Source organism: Aythya ferina (assembly GCF_964211825.1).
Source record: "Aythya ferina genome assembly, chromosome: 5".
NCBI lineage: Eukaryota > Metazoa > Chordata > Aves > Anseriformes > Anatidae > Aythya > Aythya ferina.
Genome location: NC_140301.1, coordinates 45,584,524 through 45,599,915, shown reverse-complemented (window position 1 = coordinate 45,599,915; position 15,392 = coordinate 45,584,524). Strand labels below are relative to the sequence as shown.

General features: G+C 67.1%; 3 protein-coding genes across 20 annotated transcripts; 1 reads left to right on the top strand and 2 right to left on the bottom strand.

The window, feature by feature from the left end:
* The first annotated feature begins 72 nt into the window (after window positions 1–72).
* Window positions 73–8,334, top strand: VWCE (von Willebrand factor C and EGF domains). 18 transcript variants are annotated; one of them, XM_084522588.1, is made up of 20 exons: window positions 2,236–2,577; window positions 3,007–3,101; window positions 3,197–3,286; window positions 3,411–3,539; window positions 3,619–3,735; window positions 3,812–3,928; window positions 4,085–4,213; window positions 4,295–4,617; window positions 4,694–4,787; window positions 4,857–4,939; window positions 5,350–5,437; window positions 5,572–5,657; window positions 5,795–5,912; window positions 6,128–6,213; window positions 6,578–6,674; window positions 6,781–6,863; window positions 7,103–7,193; window positions 7,295–7,377; window positions 7,486–7,576; window positions 7,693–8,334. In XM_084522588.1, the coding sequence occupies exons 1-20, from the start codon at window positions 2,468–2,470 to the stop codon at window positions 8,061–8,063; spliced, it is 2,481 nt and encodes an 826-aa protein (XP_084378714.1). In that variant the 5' UTR covers window positions 2,236–2,467; the 3' UTR covers window positions 8,064–8,334. The 18 variants fall into 18 exon arrangements, 17 of the variants coding, with proteins under 17 accessions (XP_084378715.1, XP_084378708.1, XP_084378714.1 ...); XM_084522587.1 differs by having other exon boundaries at window positions 3,812–4,213; XM_084522595.1 differs by having other exon boundaries at window positions 5,572–5,912; window positions 6,128–6,193; window positions 7,295–7,576.
* Window positions 8,335–8,415: 81 nt separating this feature from the next.
* On the bottom strand, window positions 8,416–10,529 carry LOC311438335 (pepsin A-3-like). Its single transcript, XM_084522634.1, has 8 exons — window positions 10,458–10,529; window positions 10,227–10,371; window positions 9,769–10,076; window positions 9,482–9,681; window positions 9,117–9,233; window positions 8,885–9,029; window positions 8,709–8,807; window positions 8,416–8,644 (listed from the first exon to the last, which is right to left on the bottom strand). The coding sequence occupies exons 3-8, from the start codon at window positions 9,799–9,801 to the stop codon at window positions 8,492–8,494; spliced, it is 747 nt and encodes a 248-aa protein (XP_084378760.1). The 5' UTR covers window positions 9,802–10,076; window positions 10,227–10,371; window positions 10,458–10,529; the 3' UTR covers window positions 8,416–8,491.
* Window positions 10,530–11,171: 642 nt separating this feature from the next.
* On the bottom strand, window positions 11,172–15,341 carry LOC311438344 (pepsin A-like). Its single transcript, XM_084522645.1, is given in 6 exon segments — window positions 11,172–11,327; window positions 11,330–11,872; window positions 11,945–12,061; window positions 12,166–12,365; window positions 12,470–12,868; window positions 12,986–15,341. Coding segments are annotated over 6 exon segments (1,488 nt in total). The 5' UTR covers window positions 13,127–15,341; the 3' UTR covers window positions 11,172–11,239.
* Between the last annotated feature and the right edge of the window lie 51 nt (window positions 15,342–15,392).

Sequence of the window (15,392 nt, the reverse complement as noted above, 5' to 3'; positions counted from 1 at the left end):
CTGTGTCCTCGTCCAGCCAGAGGAAGCCTCCTTCCCCAGCCAGCGCAGTGCCCAGAGGAGTTTCCTGCACTGAGCCGTGTTCCTGTGCTTGGTGGCGGTGAGAGCAGCACGGGGGGCAGTAGGTCTGGCAGATCAGCAAAGGGGTCAGCCAGCCCATGGGTGCTGGGGAGCGTGTCTGCTGTCCAGATGCATTTTGATGGCTTTTCTCTGACTCAAAAGAAACTTGAGTTTCACTTCTTGGTGGTGACCGGTGCAAACTGGCTGACGGTGACAGGGCCGAGTGCCTCTGCCAGGGAGGCACAGCCCTTGCCAGATTTTTGAGGAGACCTTTCCAGACCCTGTGCGTCCCTTTAGAGGACAGAAAGCTGCAGCTTGCCTCTTCCCTGTAGCCATCTCTGGAGCAGCACTGCTTGGCAGCACATGGGACAGCCTTCTCGTGGGGCAGCAGCCCTGCAGAGGTAGAGGAGGAAGGTGAAGGGACAAAGCAATGCTCACAACCTACCTGGGATCAGCCCCCACGTGCCCTACAGACATCCCCCACTGACCAGAGAGCCTCTGCCTGCTGCTGGTTGATCCCTGCAATAACCTTGCCTCCCTACAGCAAGGGTGGCTTACAAAGAGGGGTCCTGGATTTCCACAGGTGCCGTGTTCCCAGAGGATCGTTGGGATGGGATTCCTGCCCAGCTCAGCGCTGCCAGCCCTTCTGTGTGGGCATGCAGGAAAGCAGCTTGCTCCCCTGGGTGGCAGCTCCCTCTGCTTAAAATACAGATTAATAATTATCCTCCCAGGCTCCACGCAGCTCTAACCTGTCCAAGCCAGGGGGCTGCCCGGGCTTGCTGCTGCAACGATCCCTGCAGCGCTGCCAAAATGCCCAGGAGGGGGCCGGGGCAGTCCCTGGCTGCCCTTTTCCGTGTGGTGGTGGCTGTGCTGGGGTTATCCTGGGCCTCTGCTTGGGTCCAGCCGTACTGGGCTGCACCTCGCTTGGTGTGTGCATCCCATCCGTAACGGAATGGGGACCTGGAGCCTGGGAGCTCCCAGCCTGTGCTCAGTGAGATCTGGGCCACAGCAAGAGGGGAGAAGGAAGCCAGGATCCCAGGACAGGTTTTCTCCCAACTTCTTCCTTTCCTCCAGCAGCACTGCCAAAGACGTTGGGCAGCATCCTGAAAGGCGAGCCTGTGCTGAAACGGGAGCTGGGTTTTCAGCAGGTCTGAGCTGTTGGGCAAGCCCTGCTTTCTTAGAGGAATTCACGTGGAGGCTATATTTGGCCATCTCTGCCTGTGTTTAGGAGGGGGGAAGTGGACTGTGACCCTCTGCAGCAAGCCTGCAGCGTGTGCTTGTGCTCCCTTTCATTAGCTTGGGAGCTCCTTTTGCCTGCCCAGAGCTGCTCCAGTCCCTGGCCTATGGGGCCAAGTCCTGTTCTCCTTCCCCACATCCAAACCCAGCTCCCCAGCACCCTGAGCAGCGCGGGGCTGCAGGTGCAGACACTCCCAGCCTCCCTGCAGCAGGGATTTTGGCAAATTTGGTGCATGGCCCTCATCCCAGGCTTAAACCCCCTGCTCCATATTTACCCCTCCACATCCCCTGCATGTGGCACCCCAGAGCCGTGCACCCCACAATGCTGGTGCATGGGGTGAGCGTGCTCGGGGCGATGCCACCAGGGAAGGGTCCTGCCCATGGCTGGGCAACCCCAGGAAGGTTTTTAGGGCTGGCACAGAGCTGTGGGCAGCGGGAGGGTGCTGTCACCACAGGGACTGACCCCTTGTGACCAGGGGCCAGCCGCCCAGCCCTTTGCTCCCTGCTCAATCATTTACCTGCCCGCGACCTTCGCTTCGGGGCGAGGGCTGTGGGGGGATGCGCGCCATGCCGGGGGGGGGCCTGCAGCGCCCCTCGCCCCTCACTGTGCCCTTCCCCACCGGCCCCGCTCCACTTTGGCCCCTTTATCTGCTGCGTGCTCCTCTTTGGTGGGTCCCCGCGCAGGGCTGGGAAGGCAGCCCAGTGCCGCCAGGAGGAGGAGGAGGGGTGGGGAGAGGCCAGGCCGGAGCTTTGCCAGATGTGGGAAAGGAGAGAAGGGGGGACGCTCGCCGCTCGCTCGCTTCCCCCCCTGCTCCCTCTCCATGCAGGCGGCCTCGGGGACCCCATCCCGGGGGGGGACACGGCGGTGTCACCGAGCCGGGGGCGAGCGCGGGGGCTCGGCGAGCCGGGGAGGCGCTGGGTGAGCATCCCCACGCGCGGGGTGGGAGGAGAGCCGGGTCCCCCCCGGCGCTCCCCGCTCTCGCCTCCCTCCACCCCCCGCATTGTTCCCGGCCCGGCGGGCGGGAGGAGGAGCAGGGCCAAGGGCCAGCATGCGGTAGGCGCCCGTGCCGTGCCGCGCCGTGCCGCGCCGTGCCGCGCCGTGCCGCCGGGGAAGGCAGGCAGGCAGGAAGGCAGGCAGGAAGGCAGCGCTGCGAGCGTGCAGGAGCCGCCTGTCATGTTGCTCGAGCTGCTCGTCCAGGCTGCCTGTGTGTCCCTGTTCCTCCCGGGCGGCCAGGGCAGGGTGTACCCCGGGAGGAAGAAACCAGCCAGCTTTGCCGTGGAGAGGTAGCCGGGTCCCCCCTCTTTTTTTTCCCTTCTCCCTCTCGCAGCCGCACCTGGGAGTGGTGGCACGCCGAGCCCTCGGCTGCCTTTGGGGCTCCCCGTCCCGTCCCGGGGCTGGCACCCGCTCGTGGCTCCGTCTGCACGGGGGCGAGGAGAGCGTGAGCCTCGCGTGGGGCTCACCACCCGTGTCCCTGTGCTCCTCGGGGACGTTTCTCCCGTCACCATGCACTGGGGCGCTTGGACCAGCTGGGGTGCGAGTCCTCTCTGGCTGTCCCATCTTGTTGGGGGCTCACTCCATGCCCTGGTGCGCCCCGAGCCCGCCTTCACACTGCATGGGATGGGGCGTCTGTGGGCACGTGGGTGCCCGCTCCCACGTGCGTCCCCCTCCCCGTCCTCATGGGCTCGGCCCCTCTGCCTCTGTCCCTCACTCAGGCGCCGCGTGGGGCCCCACGTCTGCTTCTCGGGCTTCGGCAGCGGATGTTGCCCCGGCTGGATGCTGGCTCCGGGCAGCGGGCAGTGCACCCTGCGTGAGTACAGGCGCCCCAGGCCCCGCCGCGCTCCCCAGGATGGGGCTGGGGGGTCCCCGTGCCCCTGACCGCTGCCCCGTCCCCGTGCCCTGCAGCTCTCTGCCCCTTCGGCTGTGGCAGCGGCTTCTGCATCGCCCCCAACCTCTGCTCGTGCCCGGATGGAGAGCAGGGCATCACCTGCCCAGGTAGGGTCCCTATCCCCTCCTGGGGCAGGAGCGAGTGCTGTGGTGCCGCAGGGTTGGAGGGGGGAGCGTGGGAGGGTTCCAGGGGTGGCCCCGGTGCCCCGCGGAGCCCCTGCTTGCCTTTCAGAGCCCCCGGGGACGTGCGGGGAGTACGGCTGCGACCTCTCCTGTAACCACGGTGGGTGCCAGGAGGTGGCCCGCGTCTGTCCCCTCGGCTTCTCCATGGTGGAGACGGCCAACGGCATCCGCTGCACCGGTGAGCCGGGCGGGTTGTTGAGGCGCGGTGGGGGGCTGGCGGCGTCCCCCGGCTCCTAGATGTCCCCCCTCGCCCCCAGACATTGACGAGTGCCTGAGCGCCGCCTGCGAGGGGCTCTGCGTCAACACCGAGGGCGGCTTCGTCTGCGAGTGCGGCCCCGGCATGCAGCTCTCCGCCGACCGCCACAGCTGCCAGGGTGCGCGGGGCCGGGGGTCAGGCGGGGGCCAGCGGGGCCGAGCTGGGCCCGCCGAGCCTCAGCCTCTGCCCGGCAGATACGGACGAGTGCCTGGCCACGCCGTGCCAGCACCGCTGCAAGAACAGCGTGGGCAGCTACCGCTGCTCCTGCCGGCCCGGCTACCACCTCCACGGGAACCGGCACTCCTGCGTGGGTGAGCGCTGCGCGCCGGCCCCTCTCCGTGTCGCGACGAGCCCCATGCTGCGGGGACAGTGGGCACCCCCGTGCGTCGCACTGGAGGGGGTTTCTCTCCCCCGTGAGCCGGCTCCTGCCTCCTGCCCAGGCACCGATGAGTCCTCGTGTTCCCCAGATGTCAACGAGTGCCGGCGGCCGGGAGACAGACGCGCCTGTCAGCACGCCTGCCACAACACCCCAGGCAGCTACCTGTGCTCCTGCCGCCCCGGGTACCGGCTGAGCGGTGACAGGGTCTCCTGCGAAGGTAACTGGTGGCTCCTCTTGCCAGGGTGGGCGAGCAGGACCCCGCCTGCTCCCTGAGCGACATCCTCTCCTTCCTTTCTAGGCTTCCCCAAGTCCATCCTGGCGCCCTCACCCATCCTGCAGTCCCTGCAGCATCCCCCCACGCTCGTCCTGCTCCCTCCCGGCCCTGGGGGACCCCTCCTGGTCCCCAGGGGCTCTCCCTCTTCCCACCTCCCCGCCGCACCTCCGGGCACCCAACCTCCTCCCTCCTCACCCACCACCGTGTCCCCGGCCACCGAGCTGTCCCCACGTGGGGAGGGAGCCCCCGGTACGGCCGCGCCAGCCCCTCGCTGCTGGTACCGGGGGGCCCTCCGGGAGCCGGGCACTCGCTGGATGGAGCCGGGGTGCCGGAGCTGTGCCTGCCAGGTAAGCTCCCTCTCTCCCCGTGCCTCTGCTCGCCGTGCCAGCTGGCCGTGGCGCTGAGCTGTGCTTGCCCCCGCAGGGAGGACGAGTGCTCTGCGAGGCCGTCAGCTGCCCCGTGCCTTGCTCCCACCCGCTGCCCGCCCCGGCCGGGGGCTGCTGCCCCAGCTGCACAGGTGAGCCCCGGCAGCCCCCAGCCCTGCGCCCCAGCACGGGCCCCCCCTTGACCCTCCTCTGGTTTGCAGGCTGCTTGCACGAGGGGGTGGCCCGTGCCGAGGGCGACGTCTTCTCCCCGTCAGATGGCAACTGCACCGTGTGCGTGTGCCTGGTGAGTCCACGCCGTGCTGCAGGGGGGTGGGCTGGGAGCAGGGCCCGGCTCCCATCCCTCATGGCACTGTTGGGATGCCTCGGGCTGGGCTTTGTCGGCACCGGGTGCCCGTTTTGGGGAGGTGTCACAGTGCTCGGGGAGGCGGCTCCGGAGCTGTGGGGCAGGGGACAAAATGGGAGCTGCAGGTTGAGATGGGGGTGGGTGTTTTGGAAGTGCCACCCCACAGGAGGTCCCCATTGTGCTCAGCGTCAGGAAGACAAAGCCATTTTCTTCCCTTGAGGAGCAGCTCCCCAAAATTGTCACCGTGGTGGTGTCCAGCGCTGCCAGGCCCTGCTGGGGTGATGGACTGGAGTTCGTGGGGCAGACGCTTGCCTCCCCATGACCTCGCCGGGCTCTGCTCTGCTCCGCAGGCTGGAAACGTCTCCTGCATCTCCCCCGAGTGCCCCCCGGGCTCCTGCCCCAGCGCCTCGCCGCCCGACTGCTGCTCCTGCCAGCCAGGTGGGACCCCCAGGCGGCGGGGGGCGAGGGGCTGTGGGTGGCGCTGCCGGGGATGGGCCGTGGGGTCGTGGCGAGGCAGGACCGTGCTCTGCTCCCCAGCCCAGCCCTGCCCTCAGCGCCTCTCTCCTCCCCAGCAAAGTGCAGCTTCCGCGGCCGCACCTACGTGCACGGAGCCCGCTTCAGCTTGGACGAGGACGACTGCACCACCTGCGTCTGCCGGGTGGGTCTGGGGACCCCACAGCAACCTGCCGGGGGGCCCGGCCTTTGTCTGGTGTCCCGTGGGGTGGAGGGGACGCCGCGGGCAGGACGGGTGGCCCCAGCACGGAGCCGCTGCGTGAGGTGTCCCCGTCTCTGCAGGGTGGCGAGGTGGAGTGCTCCTTCGCCCCCTGCCCGGCGCTGGACTGCCCCCAGCACCAGCGGCACCTGCGGCCCGGGCAGTGCTGCTTCACCTGCCGGGACCCCCCGCGCCCCTCGGGTGAGCCAGCACGGGGGTCCCTGCGGGCTGGGGGAGCTGGGGGAGCTGCATGCTGGGGTGCACGGGGATGGGATGGGCGTTTGGGGGCACAGTCATGGGGTTTTGGGCAGGGAGCGGGCTCGTGCACCACCCACGTGCATGGAGAGGCTGGTGGGCTGGGTGCCCGCATCCCTGTGGGTGTCCCTGTCCCCACCCGGGTCTCTGTCCCCCCCCAGGCTGCTTCGTGGATGACAACGGGGTCGAGTTTCCCGTCGGACAGATCTGGTCTCCGGGCGATCCCTGTGAGTTATGCATCTGCCAGGTGAATGAGAACCTGCTCTGCTTCACTCCTCCTACCCGTCCCCGTCCCCATCCCCTGCATCCCTGGGCGTGCGGGGCGTGGAGAGACCAGCTCTGGGAAGGAAAGAGGTTTAGACACCGAAGCCAAGTCCCTCTCCGGCTGCCTCCTGCCTCGAACATGCTGCCTCTGCCTCTCCTCCAGCCGGGCTCCCGGGACACCCAGCCCTTCCCTCGGGACACCAGGCTGCTCATGGCCGTGGTCCCTGGCAGCTCCCCAGCTCCGTGGGCTTTTGCCCCTTCGATTTGGGGTTTAAACCCGTCAGTTTGGGGTTTAAGCCTGCCAGCACGGGCCCAAGGTCCCTGCCACGTGCCTCTTCCCCCCGCAGGCTGATGGCTCGGTGAGCTGCAAGAGGACGGACTGCGTGGAGACGTGCCCCTACCCCATCCACATCCCCGGGCAGTGCTGCCCCGACTGCTCGGCAGGTGACAGGGACCAGGGGGGCACTGGGGGGGGCCGGGGTGAGGCTGCCCCCAACAGCCAGCCAGCCTGGGGGTCTCCAGGGCTGCAAGCCTGCTCTCCTCCCGACAGGATGTACCTACATGGGACAGATCTTCTACAACAACGAGACCTTCCCGTCCCTCCTGGACCCCTGCCTCAGCTGCATCTGCCTGGTGAGGGCTGCGGCGGCCAGGTTTTGGGGTGGGTGCCTTTCCCCAGGGTGGGGGCCGAGCCCACGGCACCGGTGCGGCACTTTTGGCCCGGAGCAGAGGGTCCGGGTGCTGCAGGATGCTCTTGGCTCCCGTCCCTCTGGCTTTTTCCCATCGTAGGACGAAGCCGCTGAGCCTCTGGGGGCTTCCCCCCCCTCCCCAAACCCGCGCTAACGCCCAGCCCTCCCGTCTCTCCCTGCCAGCTGGGCTCGGTGGCCTGCTCGCCCGTGGACTGTGCCATCTTCTGCACCTACCCCTTCCACCCCGAGGGCGAGTGCTGCCCAGTCTGTAACGGTGAGAGCCCGGGGAGGGGGCACAGGACCGCGGCCCCCACCCTGCCGGTGCCCCCCCGCCCCGCTCTGAGCGCTGCTGCCCCCCCTCCCCGGCACCCCTAGACTGCAACTACGAGGGCAGGAAGGTGGTGAACGGGCAGACCTTCAGCCCCGAGGGACAGCCCTGCACCCGCTGCACGTGCCAGGTGAGCCCGCGGGGCACCCGTGGGGCTGCGCCGGGGAGCGGGCAGCTCTCCCCTGCCTCCTTCCTCTTCATCCTCCTCCTCCTCCTCCTCCTCCTCCTGCCGCTGCAGCTCGGGGAGGTGAGCTGCGAGGAGAGGCCGTGCCCCCACGCCTGCACCGAGCCCCCTGCGCTGCCTGCTGCCTGCTGCCCCGCCTGCCAAGGTACCAGGGGCTCGGCACCCCTTTGTGGTGTGGCTTTTGTGTCCCTCCCCCCCTCCACCCCAGGGACACTGGGCCGGTGGTGATGTTAACCAGGAGCATCTCTCCCTCCACCGCAGACACCCAGCTCCCACTGCAGAGCAGCGACGTGTCCCCGTCCCCGTCCCCATCCCCGTCCCACAAGGAGCCCACCGGCACCCCCCAGCCTCCCCGCCACCGCCTGGCCCAGCTCCTGCTGCACGCTGCCCCCTTCGGCCCCTCTCCTGGGGGGGAGCCCCCTTCCACCACCCCGAGTCCCCCCCAGCACCGTGGGGGGCTCTCGGCTGCTGCTCTGCCCCCTGCTGCCCCCCCTGCAGAGGCCACGGGACCCCCGGCTCCCACGGGCAGCCCTGGGTCGAGGCGGGACGCTGAGGGGCATCCCGGGGACGTGGACCCCTCGGCCGTGCCAACAGCCAGCAGGGAGAGCCCCGGCGGGCACGCGGCTCCCTAGAGCCACACTGCCTGGAGGAGAAGGAGGAGGAGGAGGAAGGCTGCAGGACCAGCAGGCCTGGCTGGCCAGGCGTGGCTGGGGACGGGGCGCTGAGGCACGCAGGTGGCCGTGCCGAGCACCCCGGGGTGGTGACACGTCCCCGCGCCCCGCTCTCTTGGGCGGAGGGCACGGGGTCCCCCAGCTCCTCACCGCCCCATGGCGCAGGAGGCTGTGGGGCCAGGGGGCCAGTGCCAGCTACTCCCTCCCCCAATAAAGTCACCCTGGTATTTATGCTCCCTGCTCCTGCTTGTGCCCTCCAAGCCCAGCTCGGGGCGGTTTGGCACGGTCCCAGAGGTGCTCGTCCAGCCCAGTGTGGCTTTGGGGGCAGGAGGGACCTGCCCGTGCTGCCCAGCTGGGGACTTTATTGTGGCCAGGCGCCGTGGCATGCATCAGACGGCAGGTGCCAGCCCCACCATGCCGTTGGCCCTGTCGAAGACACTGTAGTAGCGGCGCAGGAAGATGTCCCCAAGGATCCAGAGCTCGCCGGTGGCCGTGGGCAGGGCGTAGCCTTCGAAGCCGCTCATGCAGGAGCCGTCCTCCTGCTGGTGGGGACGGGGTGAGGGGCAGCAAGGCCTCAGGTGCCGGGTGCCCCTGCTTGGTGCTCACCTGGAGGATGTAAGCCTGGGGGGGCAGTGGGAACTGGGTGCCAGCAATGACGAAGACGATGTCGGGCAGGAGCCGGATGAAGCTGCAGCTCACCAAGTACTGCGGGGAGCGGACAGCGTGGCCTCAGCCCTCGCGGGGAGCCACCAGCTTCCCCGTCCCCGTCCCCGTGAGCTCACCACGCCACTGGGGCTGCGCCTGGCCCCCATCTCGTAGTGGATGTTGCCCACGCTGCGGCTGGGGCCGGCCAGCAGCGAGGTGCCGCTGTCCACGATGGCCTGGCAGCCGTAGGGGCAGGCGATGGGGCGGCCGTACATGGTGATGCTGGGGGGGCACAGCGGGCTCCCTGAGGCCAGGCGCCTCCCCCCTGTTTGCCAGGGCCCCCTTCCCCCTGCCACGTCCCGGCGCTACCTGTCCACCTTGATCTGCCAGTAGGACTGGGCGGTCAGCGGGATCCAGCTCAGGTTCCCGGTGAAGTAGGTGTCGTCGATGCCGCCGAACAGCACGAAGCTGCCGTTCTGCTTGTTGCTGGGTCAGGAGGAGGCAGGGAGGGGAAGGGCCGTGGAGCTGGGGGTGCTGCTGCCCCCCAGCCCCCCAGCAGGAGCCGTGCACCTCAGAGGGCTGCTGCCGAGAGCCCGGTGCTGCACGTGTTGTTCCCAAAGCGGGTTCTGGGCTCACCTCGATGAGAGGCTTTCCCCATCATTTGCACTGTGTGGGGCCCCCAGCTTGCCCCGAAAGCACGAAGAGGGGTTTGTCTGGGTCCTGCCAGCACTTACGGGGTCAGGTAGATGGAGAAAAGGTCCTGGGACACCAAGCCTTGGCTCATCATGTTGTCAAAAATCGGGGTAGCGCCAGAGGAGGAGATGCTGGGGAAGGCCAGCCCCAGGAAGCCGTCGAAGGGCGCGTGGGCAAGAAAGGAGCCAGGCTCCGACAGGCTCAGCCCAAACACCTGGTTCGGCACTTGGATGTCCCCAACCTGGTGGGGAGAGTGGGGAGGCTCGGGGATGCCCCTGCCTCACCCCCCGGCCCAGCTCCATGCCCCGGCTCGCCCACGGGTGCTCACGGTGACGGTGTCGTAGCCCAGGACGCCGACCATGCTGCCGGTGCCGTACCAGGTGGCCACGCTGGTGGTGGTGCCGCGGTAGGTGGAGGAGCGCGCCGGGTCGAAGCGCCGGTGGTTGGCTGCAGCGACGGGAGAGCTGAGACCCACCCACCCGGGGGTCCCCGGCGTCCCCCAACCCCGTGACACTCACCGCAGGCCCGGCTGGAGCAGTACACCGAGGGCACCCACAGGTTGGCTGAGCCGGTGTCGAAGATGACGGAGAACTCCTGCGGTGGCGTGCCGATGGAGATGGTGCCCACGTACTCCAGCTGCCAACAAAGGGCACCGAGTGTGTGTGTGTGTGTGTGTGTGTGTGTGTGTGTGTGTGTGTCACTGCCCCCAGCCCCCCTCCAAACTGTCCATATCCCCCCCCACATGTCCCCGTGTCCCTGCACTGGGGTTCCCTGCCAAGCACTCACGTCCATGTAGTTTGCCAGGGGCTCGGTGGCAGCAGTGGGGTGATACCTGGCTGCTGGGGAGGGGGTCTGCTGCAGCAGGACACTCCCCAGCACCCCGCCATCCAGCAGTGCTCGCCGCAGCGATTTCCTCCGGTGCAGGCTGACCCTGCATGAAAGGCTGATGCTGAGCACAGGGACGGACGGGTTTGGGTCCTGGGGTCCTCCTGCCCCGACCGCCGGTGTCCCCCTCACCTGGTCTCCAGGGTGTGGGCAACCACCACCACCCCCAGCAGCCACAGCCACCTCATGGCGCGGGGACGTGGTGCGGTGGCACCGGGGCACCTGCCCTTATGCCGGAGGGCACGGAGGCGTTTCCGGATGAGGCGTGCCAGGCACCCCGATAAGCCAGCCCGTGCACCCCGGTTGGTGGCATGGCTCAGCACTTATCGGCAGCCTCCGGCCCCCAGCGAGCGAGGTGTGGGGTGTTTGCACAGCCGGGGGCACCGCGGGGAGCAGGCAGGGGCTGTGCCACCGGTGGGACCCGGAGGTGGCACCGGGCAGCATCTGCCACCATCCCCTGCATCCCCATGCAGAGGTGCTGGATGCCCTCTGCACACGCAGGAGCCACGTGTGGCTTGCCAGGGGCTGGGGAAGAGCCACCCAGGAGCTCTCGGGGGCTCAGCGTCCTGTGCCGGCCCTCCTGGCGAGCTGTGTGCCAGGAACAAACACGGCGTGGGCGAGCCGTGCCAGTGCGGCGGCGGCTTGTCCCTGATAAACACCCAGCCAGCAGCGCTCCTGGGCAGCATCCGCCGCGGCAGGGGGTCACCTCCCCGCGCTGAGATCCCACCCAGCATGACCTCAGCCCAACATTATGGGGCCACAGCCTGCCCACGCCGCGGGGATGTGGGGCCCGGTCCAGCCCTTTCCAGAGAAACTCAGCACGTGGATGCTTTTCCATGGCTTTATTGTGCGCAGTGACAGCAGCAGGGGGGGGCAGGAGCGCAGGGGCCAGCCTGGCCTGGGGGAGTGTGCGTTCAGGCCAGCGGGGACAGCCCCACCTTGTTGTTGGCCCTGTCGAAGATGACGTAGTACTCGCGGATGAAGACGTCCCCGAGGATCCAGAGCTCGCCCGACTCGGTGGGGGTGTCCATGCCTTCGATGCCGAGGCTGCAGAACCCATCGCTCTGCAGCCGAAGACGTGGACAAAGATGGTCACCAGCTGCCCGGACCCCCACACATACACACACACACCTCCCCCTGCAGGGTCCATCCCTGTCCCTGTCCCCGCGGGGTGCTCACCTCTATCACGTAGGCATTGGCTGGCACGGTGAATTTCTTGCCGTTGATTTTGAAGGCGATGTCGGGCAGGCTGCTGACGGCGCTGCAGCTGATCTGCAGTGGGGATGGGGTCAGCAGCCACCCTGACACAGCTGCTTGTCCCATGGGGACCAGCAGCCGGTTGGCTTTGGCCATCAGAAGGGACAAAACAAGGGGTCCCCAACAGTCCCGTGCTCCCCGCCTGCCTCACCTCGCCTTCGGAGTTGGCACCCAGGGCTTTATAGATGCGTTTGAGGGCGAGGGTGGGCACAGCCAGCAGCGAGGTGCCGGTGTCCACGATGGCCTGGCAGCTGAAATAGCAGGCGACGGACCTCTCGCCGACGAAGACTCTGCAGGAGACAGAGGGTGAGCTCCCAGAGGGGCCAGGGGCCGAGCGCCCACAGCGTCACCTCCAGGAGTACCTCTCCATGGTGATCTGCCAGTAGGTTTCGGCGGAGAGCGGGATCCAGCTGATGCCATTGGTGGTGTAGGCAGGGTCAATGCCACCGAAGAGGACGAAGCTGCCACTCTTGTCGTCCCTGAAGGGGGGAACCATCAGACACAGCCGTCCCGTGGCTCAGGACCCCGTGCTGCCGAGGGGAGAACATCCCCTGGCAGGGCTGGGTGGCTCCGCAGGGCTTACTTGCTCAGGTAGACGGAGAAGAGGTCCTCGGCCACCAGGCCCTGGCTCATCATGTTGTCAAAGACAGGGGTGGCCCCGGAGGAGGAGATGCTGGGGAAAGCCAGCCCCAGGATGCCGTCGAAGGGGGAGTAGTAGAAGATGGTGCCGGGCTCGGTCTCAGCCAGCCCAAAGATCTGGTTGGCGACCTGGATGCTCGAGACCTGGTCGGAGAGACAGGGAGAAGGGGACAGGCTGGGTTGGGGCGCACGGTGTCCCCGTGTCCCCGTGCCCCACGGGACGGGCAGCCGGCCGGCCGCTGCCTTACGGTGACGGTGTCGTAGCCCAGGATGCCGGTCATGCTGCCAGTGCCGTAGGCAATGGAGACACTTTCGTTGGTGCTCACGAAGGTGGAAGACTCGGAGGGGTTGAAGCGCTTGTGGTTTTCTGCGGGTACGGGAGAGGGACGGTCACGGCCTGTCCCAACACCCTGCTGCCACTGCGGCACGGGGCTGGCTGCGTCCCCAGCACTCGGCACCCCCAGGGACGGGGACACCTCCTGCAGCCCACCCGGGGGTCCCCGGTGTCCCCCCACCCCGTGACACTCACCGCAGGCCCGGCTGGAGCAGTACACCGAGGGCACCCACAGGTTGGAGGAGCCGGTGTCGAAGATGACGGTGAACTCCTGGGCCGGCGTGCCGATGGAGATGGTGCCGTAGTACTCGTTCTGTCAAAGTGGGGAGGGTTAGGCAGGGGGACAGGAGGGGGAGGGGGGCAGGATGGGGGCAAGGGGGATGGTTAGGGGCCCGCAGCCCCACGGGGGCCATGCTGGTGCCACGCTCACGTTCATGTAGTTCTGCAGAGGCTCAGAGGAGGTGGTGCCGGCGAGGACGGGGAAGTATTTGGAGGCCTGGTTGTGGGGGTGCTGCTTCAGGAAGTGCTCCAGCAAGCCCTGCTCCTCCAGCCTCTGCCGCAGGGACTTCATCTTCCTCAGCGGGATCCTGGGGTGCGTGAGGGGACAGGGCTCAGGGCAGGGCTGTGCTGGGGGCTGCGCTGTGCCCTCGCTCTGCGCCCCTTCCTGCAGCCCCTCCTAGGGACCGTGGCCACCCGCACTGTGCCTTGGCCAGGGTGATGGCTGGGGGCTGTCCCCCAACCCTGTCGTGCGCCACCCCAGCCGTGACCCCTCCACGATGCTTTTACAACCCAGTTTTCCCCACAGCATCCTCAGGGGGTCCTGGGGACCACCCCAGCAGCATGCCCACCACCCAACCGCCCCCAGCGCTCACTTGGAGGGGAGGCATTGGGCCAGGGCCACCAAGCCGAGGAGCAGGAGCAGCTTCATCGTGGCTCTTCGCAGCGAGGCGCACCGGAGCCAGCGGAGAGGCGGCGAATGTGCCCGCTGCCCGGGCTGAGCTCCCTATATACAGCGCCGGGCTTGTTTGGCCGGCTGCCCCGATAAGAAAGGCAAACGGCAGGGTGGGCGTTATCGCAATGTCCGCAGAGGACACGGGGGGAATGTCAAGCTGAGGGCTCGCCATCTTCAGCGGGGAGCCGCACGGCCTGCCCGTGGGGATGCTTGGCGCAGGCTGGGCTGGGGAAGAAACATTTCCTGGTGCCCTGTGGTGCCGCTGGGAGGCCCCTGGAGTTGTGGGGCCAGCGTGGGGCTGGCTGCGGTCCCCAGGCTGCTGCAAGGTGCAGGGCAAGGACCCCCCGGTGTCCCAGCCCCCGTGGGTGCTGCACCGAGCCCTCCTGCACTGCCTGGGGAAGGGACAGGGGGTGGCCACGGCCAGGGGACAACGCGGTGGCTGTGAGCCTGTGATGGGTGAAGGGGCTTGCACCAGGGGCTCCACCGAGCACCAATGCCAGGGGCTCAGGAGCAGCACTGGAATGTGTTTACTTAAACATGCATCGACGTCCAGCAGGTAAATATGGGGTTTTCCTTGACAGCTTCACCAGCACAGGTGCCAGGTGCTTTTCCCTTCGCACGGAGGTGTTTCTGTCCCCTTCCCTGAGGGCTCCCAGCCCTGCTCCTGGCATCGAGCAGGAGCTGAGACCTGAGGTTCTTCCAGCTCCTTGCCTTGCCGAGGGTGACAGCAGCTCCTGATGGCCCGGCGTCGAGCCCTTCCCTAAGTAGCGCTAACTGGGATCCTGGCTTTGGCTCGGGGACATGCAAGGCTCCTTCTCTGTCACCCCCTGTGCAGGGCCATCAGGGTGATGCAAAACCCCAGTCCCACACAGACCAGAGGAACCATACTGCTGGGGTCCTGGTTCGTCCCCATCCATCTGTCTGCAAAACTGGGACCCACTGGGGGACAAAACTGGGACCCACTGGGGCAAGAATTTCTGGGGATGCTGCCAGCCAGGACAACACAAAGGTTGCCTGTGCTGGCGGCATCAGAGACACTCGGCTCTGGTTCGGGCACCGCAGTGCCACATCGGAGCTGTGGCTGCGGGCACGGTCACCTTGTCCTGCGCATGGGGCACTGGAAGAAAACAAAGAGGGAGCCTGCACCAGCGAGCACCAGCCTCAGGCCAGCTCCGAGCAAGGTGAGGACGGAGGATGGTTGCTATCTGCACGTGGGAGAGGAAGGAAGAACAGCCTGGGCTTGGCTGACCCCTGGAATGGAAAGTCTGGACCCAGCGGGAGCTGCAGGCTCCAGCCCTGCGTGGAGCCCTGGCATCGCGCTCCCCGCTGGCCCTGTGCCGCCTGCCCCTGCCCGCATCCTGCCAGGATTTACGGAGAAAAACGGAAATGTTCCCAAGCCGGGCGGCTGCTCCCACTCTTCAGCTAGGCTGGAGATGAAAATAAGAAGCCTTGCGAGCCTTTTACCAGCTGAGCTGGCTTTTTTTTGCAAAATATTTGTCACACCGGGCACAACGCTGCTGGGGAGACCCTGGGAAGCAGAAGGGATCGCCACAGGCTGGCATGGCAGCCTTCTTGCTGGGGAAGGCACACAAAGCAAATAGGCAAATGCTCTTATTGCATTTAAAAACTAAACTGGGAAAACCTCGTGTTGAGGATGGTGTTGTAGTGAGATGACAGCATTCTGTATCCTGGTTGTCCTTGTGGTGATCTCTTTCCTAGCAACCCAAGCTCCAGAGCAGCAGCGAACAGAGCTGAAGCTGAAAGCCAGCCTCACAAGCAGGTTGTGTTGTGCCCTAAAAACGTATGTCCTGTGTGTATGTGCTGATATACAGGGCTCTGGGTGAGAGGGCCCCTTCTGGACACGTGCAATTATATCCCAAATTCC